Source organism: Oncorhynchus masou, chromosome 16 (genome assembly GCF_036934945.1).
Source record: "Oncorhynchus masou masou isolate Uvic2021 chromosome 16, UVic_Omas_1.1, whole genome shotgun sequence".
Lineage (NCBI taxonomy): Eukaryota > Metazoa > Chordata > Actinopteri > Salmoniformes > Salmonidae > Oncorhynchus > Oncorhynchus masou.
The window spans coordinates 5,739,174-5,759,390 of NC_088227.1; the positions used below are offsets into that span (position 1 = coordinate 5,739,174).

Here is a 20,217-nt window from a genome sequence, read left to right on the forward strand (position 1 = left end):
CGTCAGAGTGTTTTCTTTCCAAAGCTATCAATTATATGCATAGTCAAGCATCTTTTTGTGACAAAATATCTTGTTTAAAACGGGAACGTTTTTCATCCAAAAATGAAATAGCGCCCCCAGAGTTTCAAGAGGTTAACAACTCCTCGATTAATACCTATTGTAGGTTAGTCGAACAAGAAGCCATGTCTGTATATAGGAGACAAACAACACATATTTAGAACAACCTCACCAGGACAGAAGAACAGGCACTCAGTGAACTAATGAAGACTCCTCTTTGGTTATCAAACCTGCAGGGGGTTAGTGTGGTCGTTTTAGACTATGAAAAATACAATGAGGAGATTCAGAGAAAACTCAGTAATTAATGTTTCTATGGAAAACTGAGTGTTGATCCCACACAGGTGTTCTAAATGAATATTAGCTCAAATCTGGAGCAAGCCCTAATTAAGCAAGCTTATCTCAAAACCCAAATATGAATATACATCTGTATACATCTGGCCCTTCTTTGGACACTGTGGCCTCCAACTACTCCTAAATGCTAGTACAAATAAATGCATCCTCTTCAACCAATCGCTGCCCACACCCGCACGACTTGCATCATTACTCTGGATGGTTCTGACTTAGAATTTGTGGACTATAAATACCTAGGTGTCTGGCTAGACTGTAAACTCTCCTTCCAGACTCACATTAAGCATCTCCAATCCAAAATTAAATCTAGAATCGGCTTCCTATTTTGCAACTAAGCCTCCTTCACTCATGCTGCCAAACACACCCTAGTAAAACTGACTATCCTACCGATCCTTGATTTCGGCGATGTCATTTACAAAATAGCCTCGAACACTCAGTAAATTGGATGCAGTCTAGTGCCATCCGTTTTATCACCAAAGCCCCATATCCTACCCACCACCTGTATGCTCTCGTTGGCTGGTCCTCGCTCCATATTCGTTGCCAAACCCACCGGCTCCAGGTCATCTATAAGTCTTCGCTAGGTAAAGCTCTGCCTTATCTCAGCTCAATGGTCACCATGGCAACACTAACACGAGCTCCAGCAGGTATATTTTACTGGTCATCCCCAAAGCCATTACCTGCTTTGGCCGCCTTTCCTTCTAATTGTCTGCTGCCAATGCTGTACACAGGCCATCTGTAAGTAGCCCATCGAACAAACTACCTACCTCATCCCCATATTTGTTTTTCTGCTCTTTTTCACACCAGTGTTCCTACTTGCACATCCTCATCTGCACATATATCACTCCAGTGTAAATTGATAAATTGTAATTACTTCGCCACTATTGGCCTATTTATTGCCTTACCTCCTTCATTTGCACACACTGTATACAGATTTTCTATTGTTATTGACTGTACGTTTGTTTATGTGGAACTCCGTTGTTTGTGTCAAACTGCTTTGCTTTATCTTGGCCAGGTCGCAGTTGTAAATGAGACCTTGTTCTCAACTGGCCTACCTGGTTAAATAAAGGTGAAAAAACCAACAACAAAATACATTGTCATTCCCATGTGTCATAGGTCCATGCCTGTATATGTTGCCTAAATTACACAAACTTAAAATACAAGAAGGCAATTATCCAGGCAGACCAGTAGTCACATGAACATGTTCACTGCTAGAGCCATTGTCAGACTTTGTAGACTCCTTCATAAAATCTCATGTGCAATCATTGCCATCATATGTGAAAGAATTTATAACCAAGATCTCACCAATAACGGATTAATAGAATTCTGCTCACATTAGATGTCGAGAGTCTGTACTCCAGCATTCCCCACACGGTGGGTCTGGCAAGCAACCCAGCTCACTGCCTACGAGACTACCGACCAACACACTTCATTCTAGAGCAGAATATGCTTTGATGATTTTGATGATGAACACTACCTCCAAACGAATGGAACATCGATGGGCTCCACATTCACTCCAAGTTATGCTAACCTTTATGTGGGTCTCAGATTTTTTTAACAATGAAAATGAAAATGCATTATTGAATAGGATCCTGAAGCGGTATCGATATAGACCATTTTTGTGTTATTGGTGAGGAACGGGAGAAGACTTTATGACATTACACACCTGAGCCATTAAAAAGAGGACTTCCAAGAAGGCAGTTTTTCAGACTGTGCCGTATACTGTATGCCACTCCACAGAGGACTATCTAGAAAAAGCAGCAGAGACGCACAATAGCTTTCTAACATGAGGCTCTTAAAGGGGAATGTCACCTCGTTTTTTGTCTTGCTCCTCCAGAAATGCTGGCGGCCATGACAGGAGCGGCCATGACAGGAGCCAAATGCGAGTTGGCTTGGGGGTGTGGATCGAAGTGGGTGTTTCTTGGGTGTCACCTTTGCACATTTTGCTACAAGGCTTTGGGAAAATCACCCACAAATGTCAATACCAGCAGATGACCATTATTTCATGACCTTTGTTACTGTTCTAGAGAAGTAAGTGTGTATGGAGGGACGGGCAGTTACCTGTAGTGCTGTGGAAATGTAGCAATGCAAGTCATCCTCCAGTGGGAGTGTCCCTAAAAGGGTGGGTCTGTGGTAGGACGGGCCCTGCTGGGGGTGGAAGGGGCCACTCCTGCCATAGAAAGCCGATTGGATAGCGATGGTGGTGCGGGGCGGGCAGTGGACCGACAGGAAGTCACCGTCGCCCGCCTGCTCGGTGTAGTTTCTCAACACGTTGGACAGGTAACCTAGGAGATGAGAAAAACACCATGGTTACCGACGGTTACCAGGAAAACAGCAGCACACCTACATCTATCTACAGATAATGGTGCCGGAGGGGATGGCTGCCGTTTTAGGGGCTCCTTACCAACTGTGCTATTTATTTGTTTTCACATTGTTTGTAATGTATTTGTACATAATGTTGCTGCTGCCGTCTCTTATGACCAAAAAGAGCTGCTGGACATCAAAAAAGCGATTACTCAACTCAAACTGGACAAAGATTTTTTTCTTTAATGAATCTGACATGAAGAATATACTGCTTCCCTGAGACCAGGCCCAAATCACCGTCATTCACGTAAAGACAGAAATACAGGAGGCAGGGATGGAGGTGCCTTGTGAGAATTCGTCAGCGGGTGGGTAACCCGTCTCTACCATCGGTTCTATTGGCCAACATACAATCATTGGAGAATAAACTGGATGATCTCCGTTCAGGACTATCCCACCAACGTTTTTTTTTAAATATCTTGTGTTTCACCGAGTTGTGGCTGAACGACGACACAGATAATAAAAGCTGGCTGGGGTTTCCATCAGCAGGACAGAACAGCTACATCTGGTAATATGAGGGGTGGATGTGTGTCTATTTGTCAATAACAGCTGGTGCACGATGTTTAATATTAAAGAAGTCTCAAGGTATTGCTCGCCTGAGGTAGAGTACCTCATGATAAGCTGTAGATCACACTGTCTACCAAGAGAGTACTCATCTATATTATTCGTAGCTATATTATTACCACCACAAACCGATGCTGGCACTAAGACCGCACCCAACGAGCTGTATATGGCCATAAGCAAACAAGAAAATGCTCGTCAAGAAGTGGCTCTCCTAGTGGCCGGGAACTTTAATGCAGGCAAAGTTAAATCCGTTTTACCTCATTTTTACCACTATGTAACATGTGCCTTCAGAGGAGAAAAAATTCCTGCTAACAAGCAAAAATTTAAGCAGGAAGTACCAGGGACTCGCTCATTACTGAAATGACGCATGTGGATGCTACGCTACAGGACTGTTTTGCTAGCACAGACTGGAATATGTTCCGGGACTCATCCAACAGCATTGAGAAGTATACCACCTCAGTCACCAGCTTCATCAATAAGTGAATCGACGACATTCTCCCCACAAAGACCATGCGTACATATCCCAACCAGAAGCCATGGCATGCAACATGCGCATCGAGCTAAAGGCTAGAGCTGCCGCTTTCAAGGAGCGGGAAACTAATCTGGACACATAAGAAATTCCGCTATGCCCTCAGATGAACCACCAAATCAGGCAAATTGTTAATACAGGAGTAAGATTGAATGCTACTACTTTGACAGCTTTGGCACTCGTCGTGTATGGCAGGGCTTGCAAACTATTAAGGACTACAAAGGAAAACACAGCCGCATGCTGTCCAGTGAGCTAAATGCATTTTATGCAGGATGCACCTGAGCTCAATTTCAAGTCTCATAGCAAAGGGTCTGAATACCTATGTAAATAATGTATTTATTTGTAGTGTTCTTATATAAATTTGCAAACCTATTTTCACTTTGTCATTATGGGGTAGTGTGTGTAGACTGCTGAGCAAAATGTTATATTTAATAGATTTTAAAATAAGGCTGTAACGTAGCAAAATGTGGAAAAAGTCAGGGGTCTGTATACTTTCCGAAGGCACTGTAGGTCCTGGATGGCAGGAAGCTTTGCCCCAGTGATGTACTGGGCCGTACGCACTACCCTCTGTAGTGCCTTATGGTCGGATGCCGAGGAGTTGCCATACCAGGCGGTGATGAAACCGTTCAGTATGCTCTCGGTGGTGCAGCTATAGAATCTTTTGAGGATCTGGGGACCCATGCCAAGTCTCCTGAGGGGGAAAGGTTTTGTCGTGTTCTCTTCATGACTGTCTTGATGTGTTTGGGCCATGATAGTTTGTTGGTGATATGAGGACCAAGGAACTCTCGACCCGCTCCACTACAGCCCCGCTGATGTTAATGGGTCTAGGGTTTCTGGGATGATGGTGTTAATGTGAGTCATGACCAGCCTTTCAAACCACTTAATGGCTGCCAACGTAAGTGCTACGGCTCGGTAGTCATTTAGACAGGTTACCTTCGCTTTCTTGGGCACAGGGACTATGGTGCTCTGCTTGAAACATGTAGGTATTACAGGTTGAAAATGTCAGTGAAGTCACTTGCCAGTCGATCCACACATTCTCCGAGTACACGTCCTGGTAATCCGTCTGGCCCTGCGGTCTTGTGAATGTTGACCTGTTTAAAGGTCTTGCTCACATTGGCTACAGAGAGCGTGATCACACAGTCGTCCGGAACAGCTGGTGCTCTCTTGCATGCATTTAACTTACACTGTGTACAAAACATTCAAATCAACTTCGTAATATTGTGTTATTGTCACGCCTGCTCCCACTTCCCAGGGTGCTTCCCAGGGCGCTCGAGGGTGCCAGGCTGCCCATCATTACGCACACGTCACCATCACTACGTGCATCTGCACAATTTGACTCACCTGGACTCAATTGCTTTGTTGATTGCCCCTCCATATCTGTCTGCTCCTCAGTTTGATCCCCGTGTCAGCATTGATGTCGTTACATTTTCCCCTGTCCAGATGCTGTCCTTGTTTGTTTCTTGTCTATTATCCATTAAATGTTTACTCCCTGTACTTGCTTCTCGTCTCCCAGCGTCGGTCCTTACAGTTACACCGCCTATTTCCGTCAGAACATCCTCAATTTGTTGGGGCTGGGACTCTACAAGCTGTTGAAAGCGTTCCACAGGGATGCTGGCCCATGTTGACTCCAATGCTTCCCACAGTTGTGTCAAATTGGCTGGATGTCCTTTGGGTGGTGGACCATTCTTGATACACACGGGAAACTGTTGAGTGTGAAGAACCCAGCAGCGTGGCAGTTCTTGACACACTCAAACCAGCGCACCTGGCACCTTCTACCATACCCAGTTCAAAGGCACTTAAATATTTTGTCTTGCCCATTTACCCTCTGAATGGCACACATACACAATCCATGTCTTAATTGTCTCAAGGCTTAAAATCCTTCTTTAAAATCCTTAAGAGTCTAAGTAACAACAACAAAATCCCCATCAGTTTAAGCTAGCATTGGCTGTCTCAATCCAGCAAATCCGCCTATGTTGGCATTCTGTATCTGTGGTGGAAGGTGGCCGAGCTACAGTAGTGTTTGTCAGACCATAAGACATCCCGAAAATCGGTCTTCTCACAAAAACGTATGTAGCTTCCCAATGGTTTGGCCAACAGACTTTCACGAACACAATGGTGTTCTCCATTTTTCTCTACAAACCCCAAAAGTGTGACGGGATGTAGGTAACCCTGAAGGTAATCTAGAGGGGGAAAAAACACACACCTATTTAGGCAAGGTGCTGGCTAGCGGAGTGGAAAACTTGAAAATAGAGGAGAGCCGCACACTCTAAGAGCTCACATACAAAAATGTAATGTCCAATGTTTCAACAGACAAGCTGTCTCATACCCCAACAGACGCTAGCCAGCTCACTAGCTACTAGCTAGTAGTCAGCTAACCACTGCTAGTGGTCATCAGCTAACCGTTAGCTCGGAAAGCTCTCGCTAGGTTGTACAACGCGATTCAAACCAGAGCATACCGGTCCTATTTTTTCTCCATATCCCCGGATTCCTACCGCAAGCTCTGAACCTTTTCACCTGGATCATCGCAGCTATCTAGCTGCTGTCTGAGTGGCCACTCCCGGCTAATGTCTCTGTCCCGAAGCAAGCACCAATTAGCCTGGAGCTAGCCCATGCTAGGCCCATCCCCCAGCTAGCTGAAGAGGCCCATCAGACACTCCTGGGCTACAATACCCGGACCCCTTCCACTGCCGGTACGGGGTACGGAACACCATCGATCCTTCAAGACTGGACTACTGACGTAATCTGCTCGAGGGGGTACTCAACTAGCCCCTACGCTGCGACGTCCCCTGAATGCCCATCTGCTAGCCTATTAGCCGTGGCCCGCTAGCTGTCTAAAGCATATTGGACTGTTAGCTGAATAGATCCATCGGCCAATTTCTTGGGCCACTATACCTATTTTGCCAATTGGACTTGGACCCCTCTGTTTGTTTTCACTGCTTCAGCACACTCTGCCAACCCGGATGTCCAAGCCATGTCTGAATCCTGGTTTAGGAAGACTACCAAAACCCCGACATTTTCATCCCTAACTATAACAACAATACAGAACTTCCATTGGGGGCGGTGTTGCAATCTACTGCAGAGATAGACTGCAGAGTTCTGTCTTATTTTCCAGGTCTGTAACCAAACAATTCGAGCTGCTACTTTAAAAAAAATCTACCTTTACAGAAACAAGTCTATCACCGTTGCCGCTTGCTATAGACCACCTTCTGGCCCCAGCTGTGCCCTCGACAACATATGTGAATTAATTGCCCCCCCATTTATCTTCTGAGCTTGTGGTGCTAGGTGAAATAAACTGGGACATGCTTTTAACACTCGAGCCATCCTACAATCTAAGATCGATGCCCTCAATCTCACACAAATTATCAATGAACCGACCAGGTACAACCCCAAATCCGTAAACACGGGCACCCTCATAGATATCATCATAACCAACCTGCCCTCCAAATACACATCTGCTGTTTTCAACCAAGATCTCAGCGATCACTGCCTCATTGCCTGCATCCGTAATGGGTCTGCGGTTAAACGACCTTAAACGACCAGCAGGCTTTCTAACCGACCTGGCCCGGGAAGGATACCTCATCCGTCTGACCTCATCCGTCAGTAGAGGATGCATGTTTATTCTTTAAAAGTGCCTTCCTCACTATCTTAAATAAGCATGCCCCATTCAAAAAAATATAGAAACAGGAACAGATATAGCCCTTGGTTCTGCCCTTGACCAGCACAAAAACATCCTGTGCCGTTGGCGTTTGCATATTGTGGGGGCTGTTCGATGCTAAGTTAGGAACAAATATACACAGGCAGTTAGGGAAGCTAAGGCTAGCTTTTTCAAGCAGAATTTGCATCATGTAGCACAAACTCAAAAAAGTTCTGGGACACTGTAAAGTCCATGGAGAATAAGAGCACCTCCTCCCAGCAGCCCACTGCATTGAGGCTAGGAAACACTGTCACCACCAATAAATGTCAATAAGCATTTTTCTACAGCTGGCCATGCTTTCCACCTGGCTACCCCAACCCCGGTCAACAGCCCTGCAACCCCCACAGCAACTCGCCCAAGCCTCCCAATTTCTCCTTCACCCAAATCCAGATAGTTGATGTTCTGAAAGAGCTGCAAAATCTGGACCCCTACAAAATCAGCCGGACTAGACAATCTGGACCCTCTCTAAGATGATCTGCCGAAATTGTTGCAACCCCTATTACTAGCCTGTTCAACCTCTCTTTCGTATAGTCTGATGATCTCAAAGATTGGAAAGCTGCCGCGGTCATCCCCCTCTGCAAAGGGGGAGACACTCTAGACCCAAACTACTACAGACCTATATCTATCTTACCCTGCCTTTTCGAAAGCCAAGTTAACAAACAGACCATTTCGAATCCCACCGTACCTATTCCGCTATGCAATGTTTTCAGAGCTGGTCATGGGTGCACCTCAGCCACGCTCAAGGTCCTATACGATATCATAACCGCCATCGATAAGAGACATTACTGTGCAGCCGTATGTATCGACCTGGCCAAGGCTTTCGACTCTTATCGGCAGACTCACCAGCATTGGTTTCTCAAATGATTGCCTCGCCTGGTTCACCTTCTCTGATAGATAGAGTTCAGTGTGTCAAATTGGAGGGCCTGTTGTCCAGACCTCTGGCAGTCTCTATGGGGGTGCCACAGGGTTCAATTCTCAGGCAGACTCTTCTCTATATACATCAATGATGTCACTCTTGCTGCTGGTGATTCTCTGATCCACCTCTATGCAGATGACACATTCTGTATTCCTCTGGCCCTTCTTTGGACACTGTGTTAACCTCTCTGGCCCACCTGGGATGCAACCGCACCCCCTGCCAACAATAAATGCAAATGCGCTACGCCAAATGCTAATAGCACTCGTTAAAACTCAAACGTTCATTAAAATTCACATGCAGGGTAGTCAATTCAAGCTACACTCGTTGTGAATCAAGCCAACGAGTCAGATTTGTAAAATGCTTTTCGGCGAAAGCATGAGTAGCTATTATCTGATAGCAGGCAACACGCCGAAATACCAGAAGGGGACGTAAACAAAGGAATTAGCGTAGCCGGCGCTACACAAAACGATGAAATAAAATATAAAACATTCATTACCTTTGACGAGATTCTTTGTTGGCACTCCTATATGTCCCATAAACATCACAATTGGGTCTTTTTTTCGATTAAATCGGTCCTTGTGTACCCAAAATGTCCATTTATGAAGACCATCAGATCCAGTAAAAACACATTTTTTAAACGCAACGTTATTTTTTTAAATTAAAAAAGTTGCCTATAAACTTTGACAAAACAATTCAAACTACTTCTGTAATCCAACTTTAGGTATTACTAAACGTTAATAAATGATCAAATTGATCACGGAGCGATCTGTATTCAATAAGCACGAGTTTGGGAAACGTAACTAACTTTTCCGGTTCCATTGTTTACAGCTGTGGACTTGACAACCGGATGTGGCTATTACTCAGATGACTAACGATTTAGTTGAATCGAAATCACAACACTGGCGACATTGTGTGGAAGTTATAGGAACTGTATTCTCAGCCTTAACTATTTTTCCTTCCAATAGACAATACATGTACTGGCGGATTGATTTTTTCTTTGTTGATTTAGTGACCAGGTTTTCTGGCGATTTTGACCACGGAACTCGTTCTGTTATAGTCACAGACACCATTGAACCAGTTCTAGAAACTTCAGAGTGTTTTCTATGCACACATACTAATCATATGCATATAATATATTCCTGGCATGAGTAGCAGGACGTTGAAATGTTGCGCAATTTTAAACAGAATGTTGAAAAAAGTAGCCCGATCTCTAAGAGGTTTTAACAACCCTCCAGACAAGCTTCAATGCCATACAACTCTCCTTCCGTGGCCTCCAACTGCTCTTAAATGCAAGTAAAATTAAATGCATGCTCTTCAACCGATCGCTGCCCGCACCTGCCCGCCCGTCCAGCATCATTACTCTGGATGGTTCTGACTTAGAATATGTGGACAACTACAAATACCTAGGTGTCTGGCTAGACTGTAAACTCTCCTTCCAGACTCACATTAAGCATCTGCAATCCAAAATTAAATCTAGAATCGGCTTCCTATCACACTATATTTATTTATTTATCTTGCTCCTAAGCACCCCGGTATCTACTTGCACATTCCTCTTCTGCACATCTACCATTCCAGTGTTTAATTGCTATATTGTAATTACTTCGCCACCTTGGCCAATTTATTTCCTTACCTACCTTATCCTACCTCATTTACTTGCGCACACTGTATATAGTATTTTTCTACTGTATGTTTGTTTATTCCATGTGTAACTCTGTGTGGTTGTATGTGTCGAACTGCTTTGCTTTATCTTGACCAGGTTGCAGTTGTAAATGAGAACTTGTCCTCAACTGGCCTAACTGGTTAAATAAAGGTGAAATAAAAATGAAAATACATTTCCTGCAAAGGAGCGTTCTGACTCAGGTTTCAGCTGCATCCTTCCTCCCATAGATGGTCTGCCTGTACAAGCACCACCTGGACTGGACACAGCATTTGTTTTTGAGAAGATCAGAGATTTTTGCATTTGGACATCACATGCCCTGCACTAAAGTCAACAGAAACAGGGTTTTTCTGTCCTACCCTTGTTCAAAAACCAGATAACCAAACAGACTCCTCTATCTGCAAATAAAATCATTTACCTTTGAAGAGCTATAACTTCATCTATCACTGATATTGTTATTGATTTGTTCAATGAGGGGCAAAAAGACAGCCACCAATTGTGCAGTTACATGAGCAATTTTCATCATGCAGTTTTGACAGACAAAATGAGAAATAAAATCCAAAAATCATTGTAGGATTTGTGTAGGACAAATCGGTCAAAGTTTTTCAATACTTTGTTCACGTTTGGCAATGAAAAAAACCTGTATACAGTTATAGCCTGCTGGTAGCTTCCTCCATTAGCATGATGTTTTGGGGCTGTTGCTGGGCAACATTAACGATTTCTGAAAATCGCAAACCTAAAATTCTTACGAAAATGTGTTTGGGATCATTGTCATGCTGAAAGACTTTCATGTTCAATGCCCTTGCTGATGGAGGTTCACACTCAAAATCTCAGATACATTGCCCCATTCATTATTTCCTTTACATGAATCAGTCATCTTTGCAGAAAAACAGCCCCAAAGCTTTGTTTCAAAACAGGGGTGGCATGCCTTGGTTGAAGTTGGACCATAGCAAACCTCCGAGCTGACAAGGTACAAATCTGTCATTCTGCCCCTGAACAGGCAGTTAAGAGTATGAAAATAAGAATTTGTTCTTAACTGACTTGCCTACTTAAAAAAGCATTTTGTTCTTTGGATGCAACTCAGCATTCTTTGTCCTCCAAACACGCACCAAAACGTTATATTTTGGTTTCATCTGACCAAAAAATCTTCTTCTGGATCATTCAAATGCTCTCTAAAAACTAAAGGCCTGGAAAATCATTTACCCTGGTTGAAGGTAGGCTTTGTTACTTTGGTCCCAGCTCTTTCATTCAATCCCCCCGTGTGATTTTTGCTCACCTTTCTTGTGATCAGTTACATAGCCCCAAATGTGGTCAGTTTTTCAAAAAATATTATTTGTGTAGGACAAATCGCTCAATTTTGTTTTGTGTCCTTTGACAACTCTTTGGTCTTGGCCATATGAAAACCTGTATACAGTTATAGCCTGATAACAAGCTCATTAGCATGATGGAGGACATTAACGGATATAGGGGCGCTTTTTAATTTTTTTGGAAAATCGCAAATAAAATGAAAATAATGCGCCTGCTTTTAAGCTATTTTGTCAAGCTTAGCCTTTGCTATAATTAACAACACTGTCATCTCAGATTTTCTGTGAAAACAGATGCTTTTGAACCATAAGGAATTGACTAATTTGTGTGCAAGAATGATCCTGCCCGATGCTTCCCCAAGGTGTCTGCAGCAGCTTAGCATTTTGAAGATTGACCATAAGCATTTGCCAGGTGTCCTCCGTCGAAATTGGTGCGTCATCTTCACATTTTCACAAAACCAGATAACCAAATAAATAAAATCACATTGTTACCTTTGAAGAGCAGTTCGGATGTTTTCTGGGTTTTTTGGTAATGAGCACAAAACGAGACTCTCACAAAGTTTTCATAAAAACTGAACAAATGTAACTGCAGTTTTTGAAAACATCTGAAGTTCTTCAAAGCGTAAATTATTTTATTTGAATCCTTTTGTTTTTTAGCGCAAATGTTGCCCGGAGAAATCGCTAGCTATAACAAATGCTTGTTTTGTACATCACATTTGTTAAGAAAAGGCTAAGCTTGAGAGCTAGCACATTCATTTCATTTCATTTGCGATTTTCAAAATAGTTAATGTTACGAAAATTCAACTGGATACCTATAGCAACGTGAACAAACTTTTTGTCCGACACAAATAATATTTTTTGAAAAACTGAACATTTGCTATCTAATAGAGTCTCCTCATTGAAAACATGGCTTCAAACGTTGTTTTATAATCAATTTCTTGTTTTTGTGAAAATGTTTTTTCAGGCTTATAGCTATGCCAGCTTCATTGATAAATGCTTGTTTAGCTATGGTTGAAAAGCATATTCTTGAAAATCTGAATGACTGTGTTGTTAAAAAAGTACTTGCAGCTGATTTCATTTCATTTGCGCATTTTCATGAATAGTTAACGTTGCATTATGCTAATGGACATAAATAGAATCCGGATCGGACACCTGGTTAAAGATGTCAACTCTTAATTGACAGTTTGGAATCTTTTTCCAAAACTGAAAGATATGTCTGTGAGTGCCACAAATGTTACATAAAAAAAACAGATAAAAATCACAATGCTGCATTTTTTGAAACCACCTCACAATGACTCCTTATATGGCTGTGAATGGGCCACGAATGAGAAAGGTGTCAGACTTGTGACGTATTTGTAGGCATATCACAGCCACCATAAGGAGACAATGGAAAACAGAGCCTTTGCAAAAGCCAACTCCTGATAGATTATCTAATTTGAAAAACACCTTGAGATGATTCTAAACGTTTGCCATGTTTCTCATCTTGGTTTTGGAAAAAAAGTTTGGAGTTATATGTGACTGCATTTTCCGTCTTTTTGTAGGTGATGAACAAAACGGAGCTATTTCACACAAAATCTTTTTGGAAAAAAATGAACATTTGCAGTTCTGGAAAACATCCGTTCAAAGAGAATGCTTTTCTTTCTGCTGAAAGCTAATGCAATTATATGCAAGTGCTTGTGTAGCATTGGTTTTATTTTGAAAATCTGAGATGACAGTGTTGTTAAAACGGGTGTTTGAATATATTTATTTCATTTGCGTTTTTCATGAATAGGAAACCAAAATGAGCTGGAGGCTATGATTAAGCTCCCGGATACAGGATTGCTCATCGCTAGAGGTTAAAGAAGAAGTTACAGGTCTGTGAGAGCCAGAAATCTTGCTTGTTTGTAGGTGACCAAATACTTAATTTTCCACCGTAATTTGCAAATAAATGAATTAAAAATCCTACAATGTGATTTTCTGGATTTTTTGTCTCATTTTGTCTGCCATAGTTGAAGTGTACCTATGATGAAAATTACAGGCCTCATCTTTTTAAGTGGGAGAACTTGCACAATTGGTGGCTGACTAAATACTTTTTTGCCCCACTGTACATAGTGTCAATATAAATAAAATAATATACAGTATCTATTTCTCATATTGCTACTATGCAAGTGGCTGTACCGTTTACACCTTCTGTACTGACCCATCCACTAGGCAATATGTTGCTGGGGTTTATAGCATTTCTTTCACATGACCCATGAATTTAGACAACTGTGTCTGTGTAAGCGTCATCTAATATTTAAAAATATTTTTATCTCGACACTTTGTTTACCTGGAATTTTTCCTTATCTTAGGCTACTAGCACATGACCTCACATGTCAATCGTGAAAGAGATGGGTGAGGCTGCTTTAAGAGGGTTTGAACAATGCTGAATGGGTGTAGACAAAGTAGTGCTCTCCAGTTGGTACCAAAACATTCAGAGGCCATTTTCTAAAAAGTGAATTCACAAGTTTATCAACTTTCAAAGCAGAATTACTTTCTCATTGTTCCTCAAAAATGCAGTGTATGATATACCATTTTGGAGTCTTTACCTTTATCCAATGTAAGAAACACAATTTCAAATTTTGCTACATAAAACAACAGGTGTAGACTAACAGTGATGTGCCTACTCGGGGCGGCAGGTAGCCTGGTGGTTAGCGCGTTGGGCCAGTAACCGAAGGGCGCCTCTGGAAGCTCCGGACTGGAGGCTCCGGACTGGAGGGCGCCTCTGGAAGCCCCGGAATGGAGGGCCACACTGGAAGCCCCGGACTGGGAGCAGGCACAGGACGCACCAGGCTGGGGAGACCTACTGGAGGGCGCCTCTGGAAGCGCCGGGCTGGAGGGCGCCTCTGGAAGCGCCGGGCTGGAGGGCGCCTCTGGAAGCGCCGGGCTGGAGGGCGCCTCTGGAAGCGCCGGGCTGGAGGGCGCCTCTGGACGCCGGGCTGGAGGCGCCTCTGGACGCCGGGCTGGGCGCCTCTGGAGGCCGCTGGAGCGCCTCTGGAAGCGCCGGGCTGGAGGGCGCCTCTGGAAGCGCCGGGCTGGAGGGCGCCGGGCGCCGGGCTGGAGGGCGCCGGGCTGGAGGGCGCCGGGCTGGAGACCGCCGGACTGGAGGGCGCCGGACTGGAGGGCCACACTGGAGGCTCCGGACTGGAGGGCCACACTGGAGGCTCCGGACTGGAGGGCCACACTGGAGGCTCCGGACTGGAGGGCCACACTGGAGGCTCCGGACTGGAGGGCCACACTGGAGGCTCCGGACTGGAGGGCCACACTGGAGGCTCCGGACTGGAGGGCCACACTGGAGGCTCCGGACTGGAGGGCCACACTGGAGGCTCCGGACTGGGCGCAGGCACAGGACGCACTTGGCTCTGGGAGCAGGTACAGGACGCACCAGGCTGGGGAGACCTACTGGAGGCCTGGTCCGTGGAGGAGGCACAGGATAGACTGGGCTGTAGAGGAGCACTGGAGATCTGGTGCGTAGCCTTGGCACCACTCTTCCAGGCTGAATGCCCACTCTAGCCCGGCACCTCCAGAGCGCAGGCACAGGTTGAAACGGGCTGTGGGGAGCATTGGATCTCTGGTGCTTAGCACTTGCACCTCTCCTCTAGGCTACATGCCCATTTTAGCCCGGCACGTGCGGGGAGCTGGAAAAGGCCGCACAGGGTTCTCCTGGCGAACTAGTGAAACCGTGCCTAGAGCCGGCGCAGGACTCACCTGGCTGTGGAGGCGCACTGGAGGTCTGGAGCACCAAGCTGGCACAAGACGTGCAGGGCTGGGGAGGTGCACAGGAGGCCTGGTGCGAGGGGCTGGCAGAGTCTTCACCAGACGGCTAGCACGCACCTCAGGACGAGTATGGAGAGCTGACTCAGGTGACATAAACTCGAGGACACGCTCCATAGGGCGAATGTCGTGCCTCATGCACCAACACAGCAGCTCTCTCATAGCTCTCCTCCAATTTCCCCATCAACTCCTTCACGGTCTCTGCTTCGCACTCTCCAATTTCACCCCGACTGGCTCTGGTTCCACCCTCGGCTCCGCCGACCGCCCCGTGTGCCCCACATTTTTTGGAGGGGCTGCCTCTCCTGGCCAGTTCTGTCATGGCTGTTTGAAGGAGAGGACCAAGGTGCAGCTTCGTGAGCGTACATTTTCCTTTAATGATCAAAATGATGCGACAAAACAAACAATACAAAAACCATGAAGCTCAAAAGGCAAAGTGCCATAAAGAGAGTCAACTTCCCACCAAGACAGGTGGGAAAAAAGGCACCTAAGTATGGTTCCCAATCAGAGACAACGATAGACAGCTGTCCCTGATTGAGAACCATACCCGGCCAAAACATAGAGATAGAAATCATAGAAACACAACACATAGAAATGCCTACCCCAACTCACACCCTGACCAAACCAAACTAGAGCCATAAAAAGGATCTCCAAGGGTCAGGGCGTGACACTTCTGACCCACTGGGAATGTGATGAAAGAAATAAAAGCTGATATAAATAATTCTCTCTCCTATTATTCTGACATTTCACATTATTAAATAGTGATCCTAACTGACCTAAGATAGGGAATTTTTTCTAGGATTAAATGTCAGGAATTGTGAAAAATTGAGTTTAAATTTACTTGGCCAGGGTGTATGTTTAACTTCCGACTTCAACTGTAAATTACATGACAAAGACACTAGAGGGGGGCCATACGTTGGATCAGGACTAACAAGCTGATTTTGTGAAATGGAAGGACACTAGATAAGTAACCATGCTCACCACACAGCATAAGGCATTCAATAACAACCATGTCTCAAGGAGGGTGAAAAAGGAATTATGTCCCCATTTCTGTGAAGGATTACAATGCCAGCATGGAGGCTGTCGACCTATCTGATGCTCTGATAGGCTACTACCAGGTCCTCCGCAAGACCAGGAACTGGTATAAGACTCTTTTTTTACCACTTTGTGGACATTGCTACATTAAATGCTTTCATTCCCCACAAGCAGATGGCCAAAGCAAAAGGTCAAACACCTCTCTCCCAGTTGGCCTTCCGAGGGCAGCAGGTGTTGGAAATGGCTGAATTGGGGGCCCAAAGCAACCTCACCACCATCACAAGACCCCCCACACAAAGTGAGCACCACTATCCAACACACCTGCCACAAGACAAAAGGAAGAGCTGCAAGCATTGCACAAAACACAGGGGGGGGGAGAAAAGAGTGAAATAACAGATCGTCTGTCCGAAATGCCAGTTCGCTCTTTTTGTCCCAGGCAGAGAGACTGATTCAAAGACTATCACGACATGCACAAGCTCTGGTGAAAGTGACACCTGGGATGTGAAACGAAAACGACATTTGAAAATAGTTCAGCTTCGTTCTATTTTTGAACCTTTTTTAGCGAAGGACACGTGCGTGTAACTACGTTTGTGTTTCTTGTGTACATCTGTTACTTTTATATTGCTGTTGTCAATAGTTTATTTGTATGAGGGACCAATACATTGGGTTGAAAGAACACGTGGATATCCCCTGTATGTCCCCCGACACCACCATAATGTTTGAGAGAGGGTGGTGTTGTAGAAATGTAGATTTTATAGTGAACAATAAGTTTTTGGCACATCCAGTATGCAAAAACTATGCAATAACCACATTCTGACACTTTGGATAGGTTGAAATCAAATGTATTTCTAACGCCCTTTTTACATCAGCCAATGTCACAAAGTGCTGTACAGAAAGAGGCTGAGAATGTAGAGATTGTTTTTACACTGAACAAACAGCATTTAGGGATTGCAAATATGTAATAGCAATTGAATGATCTAATTTGCAGACAAGGTTCACATTGGAGAGGTTTAGAGACGTCACTTACTAAATCATCTGCCCATTTCTAGTTGTTAAGTCTATCGATCCCATTTTTTGATTCTAAAATTGTTAACATGTTGTGGAAGCCATCTGATGTGTTTCTAGCTATGGGAATCAATAATTCACATACATTTTCTCAATGAACGATGACTTTCAAAATAAATAACTTATTGTGTGTGCTTGATCTAGTGTATTCTGAACTATGTAATTCCTATCCATTTCCTCATAATCTCCCAGATGTCTTATTTCCAAATATACCAAGTTTTGGTATGTCAGAATCATGTAATTATACATGAATAGCAGTTACTATTCTATTTAGGTGGCAATCTAAATTTTGCCATTACATTTAAGAGGTTAAGAGTTTTATTTTTTTATGAGCATGGCTTATTTGTATTACAGCAAATTGGATCAGTCATTCATATTCCATTCACCCAGCTCAATGTAACATGAATATGTTTAGGCAACTACATGAAACAAAATGTTCCCTATACCCATCATGAGGGTGCGACAACCTAACCCATGAATAAAAGTTTACAATGTGGGTGGACACGGGTCGGGAGAAAAAGTTGAATTGACAGACAGTGACACATTCAATGCTGCCTTGCACACTATTCCCTTTATCTAACTGATCCAGAGTGTAATCATTAGTCCAACAGTTGCAAACTAAAGTTTCTATTGGACAAATTCAGGTATGTTTATCCCCGTCTCGTTCCGTTTGTTTCTAGTTAAGGAACGTTTTTCCAACAGAATCGGCGGAATGAATACACCCCACTCACGCATAAACACGGTTCACTTTTATAGCAGCCACCTTGCATTCCTTCTCGCATCCATGCGCTCTCCTCCTCTCACCTTTTCCCTTCACTTGTGGATTTCAATGCACAACACACCAGGCGAAAAAAATATTTGAAAGGCAAACCATATCAAAGCCGCTACACACAGCCTACATCGTTGTCACCATAGCTAAAGTATTGTCATCCCATTCCAATCATGCAGTAATGTTAGTGTACAGTCAGTAAGCAGTTTAGCACTTACACCGGCGAGCCCCATGGCAATACATTAGTAAAACAAAAAGCTTACCTTGACTTGGAAGAGTGTTCCAGTGTTGTGTTGGATAGTCATAGCCAGCTCACTAACATAGCATCCCTCTGTTTGAGCAGTGTTTGAGTAGGCTAAACTAGCTAGCTGCATTTGATAGTTAAGTGAATCTGCAAGTGAAAAAAAAATGACACTCCATCTCTCTTGCTTCTCCTTCATTTTGGAAGAAATTAATAAGTTAACTGTTCAACTATTGTCTTTGTTTCTCTGAGTTATCTACTCACCAAATGGTATGCATTGCAGAGCTAGCTAATTGTAGCTTATGCTTTCAGTACTAGATTCATTCTCTGATCCTTTGATTGGGTGGACAACATGTCAATTTATGCTGCTAGGTTGGAGGATGTCCTTCGGAAGTTGTCATAATTACTGTTTAAGTCTATGGAAGGGGGTGATAAGCGTGAGCCTTCTAGGTTTTGAATTGAAGTCAATGTACCCAGAGGAGGACGGAAGATAAATGTCCTCCAGCTATACCATTGTGCTACCCTACAGTGCTATTGAGGCAACTGTAGACCTTCATTGCAAAACAGTGTGTTTTAATCAATAATTTGGTGATTTGTGAATATATTTAACTAAATTTTAAAAATTGTTTTATAGTTTTATTTTTATGAAACTCACTGAAGAGGATGTTAATCCCTTTCATACTCTGATGAGCCTCCACTGAGAGACAAATAATAAATACACAGAGGAAATTATGGCGGAGACATTATGTACAAAAAACACACAGTCCATGAGATGGCTGCCATCCACTGCAGCGTCATCTTCCAACAAGCCTGACAGCCTTCACTTAACCATCTCAAAAAAACATTGCTCCGGGCCTAGAATACCACAACACCAAGCTACCGCTAAACGCCCTAGCCTAGTGTCATTGGCTGTTAGCCTCCAGTCATATGAGGCTCTCTGAGGCTAGGCTTGAGATAAAGCCCTCGCTAACCTGCGCTAGGTCCGCTAACCCTGAAACCTGGTCTCCACCGATAACCTCTTTGTTAGCAGTAGTGGGTCTATTCTCAGACTCAGTAGCTAGGTCTCCATTCAATTGGCAAAAGATTGTCATGCAAATATACATTTCTCCACCAGAGATGTTTCCATCAAATGTACTTGTTGCCGATAAAAGGCTGTTCGTGATGATGTACATAAAAATACCTTTCGCAATTAAATTCCCATGTACCAAAGAAATGTTTTTCATGGGTTTCCATTGCATTTTGAAGTCTATTGATAGTTTTCAAACAACAAAAATAGCGTTATATAGTGAGTGTGCCCACTCGGGTGTTGGAAAATGTGCTCTAACCAACAGCACAGCCCTCACAAACTGCATGCTTTCCCAACGAGTATGACTCCAAGATGACGGTCATTATATCAATATTTCCACAAACATTTCTTACATAATCAATTATACCAACACAAAAAGAACCCACCTTGTCGAGCATATTTTGTTTTGTTGACATTTGGAAAGTTAACCAAAAAAAATGTTGTTTCCATCATTCCTGTCATGACATTTTTTATCTAACATTTACTTTACTCGCACCAAGAAGTTAGCCAACCACCCTGTTTTGAACTGTATTCCATATTTTTAAGTGTATAAAAACAGAGATGAGCAGCCTATTTGAAAACTTTGTGACTCATGTTATTTTACATGTGGCTGTTAGGCGAAACCCCACAGGCATGTCTCTTTAATCCTAAAGCTAATTCCGGCGTTAGCCAGCATTTTCTGGCATTTCTATTGACATATTCCTGTCATTGTGAGGCACCAGCCTGTCCCATCAGGAGAACTGAACCCCATCACAAAGCACCAGCACCATTAACATTCCTGCCTACGAGAAGGAGAGTGCAGATAAAGGAGTGAGTACTGCCTTC

The 20,217-nt window shown here is 43.7% G+C and overlaps 1 protein-coding gene across 1 annotated transcript in view; it reads right to left on the reverse strand.

Moving 5' to 3' along the window:
* The window catches only part of LOC135557372 (protein eva-1 homolog A-like), a 225,349-nt gene that overhangs the window by 166,557 nt on the left and 38,575 nt on the right, over window positions 1–20,217 (reverse strand). Inside the window, exon 2 of the mRNA XM_064990586.1 lies at window positions 2,464–2,687. Coding sequence (XP_064846658.1) covers window positions 2,464–2,687 — 224 coding nt within the window. The remainder of the gene's footprint in view (window positions 1–2,463; window positions 2,688–20,217) is intronic.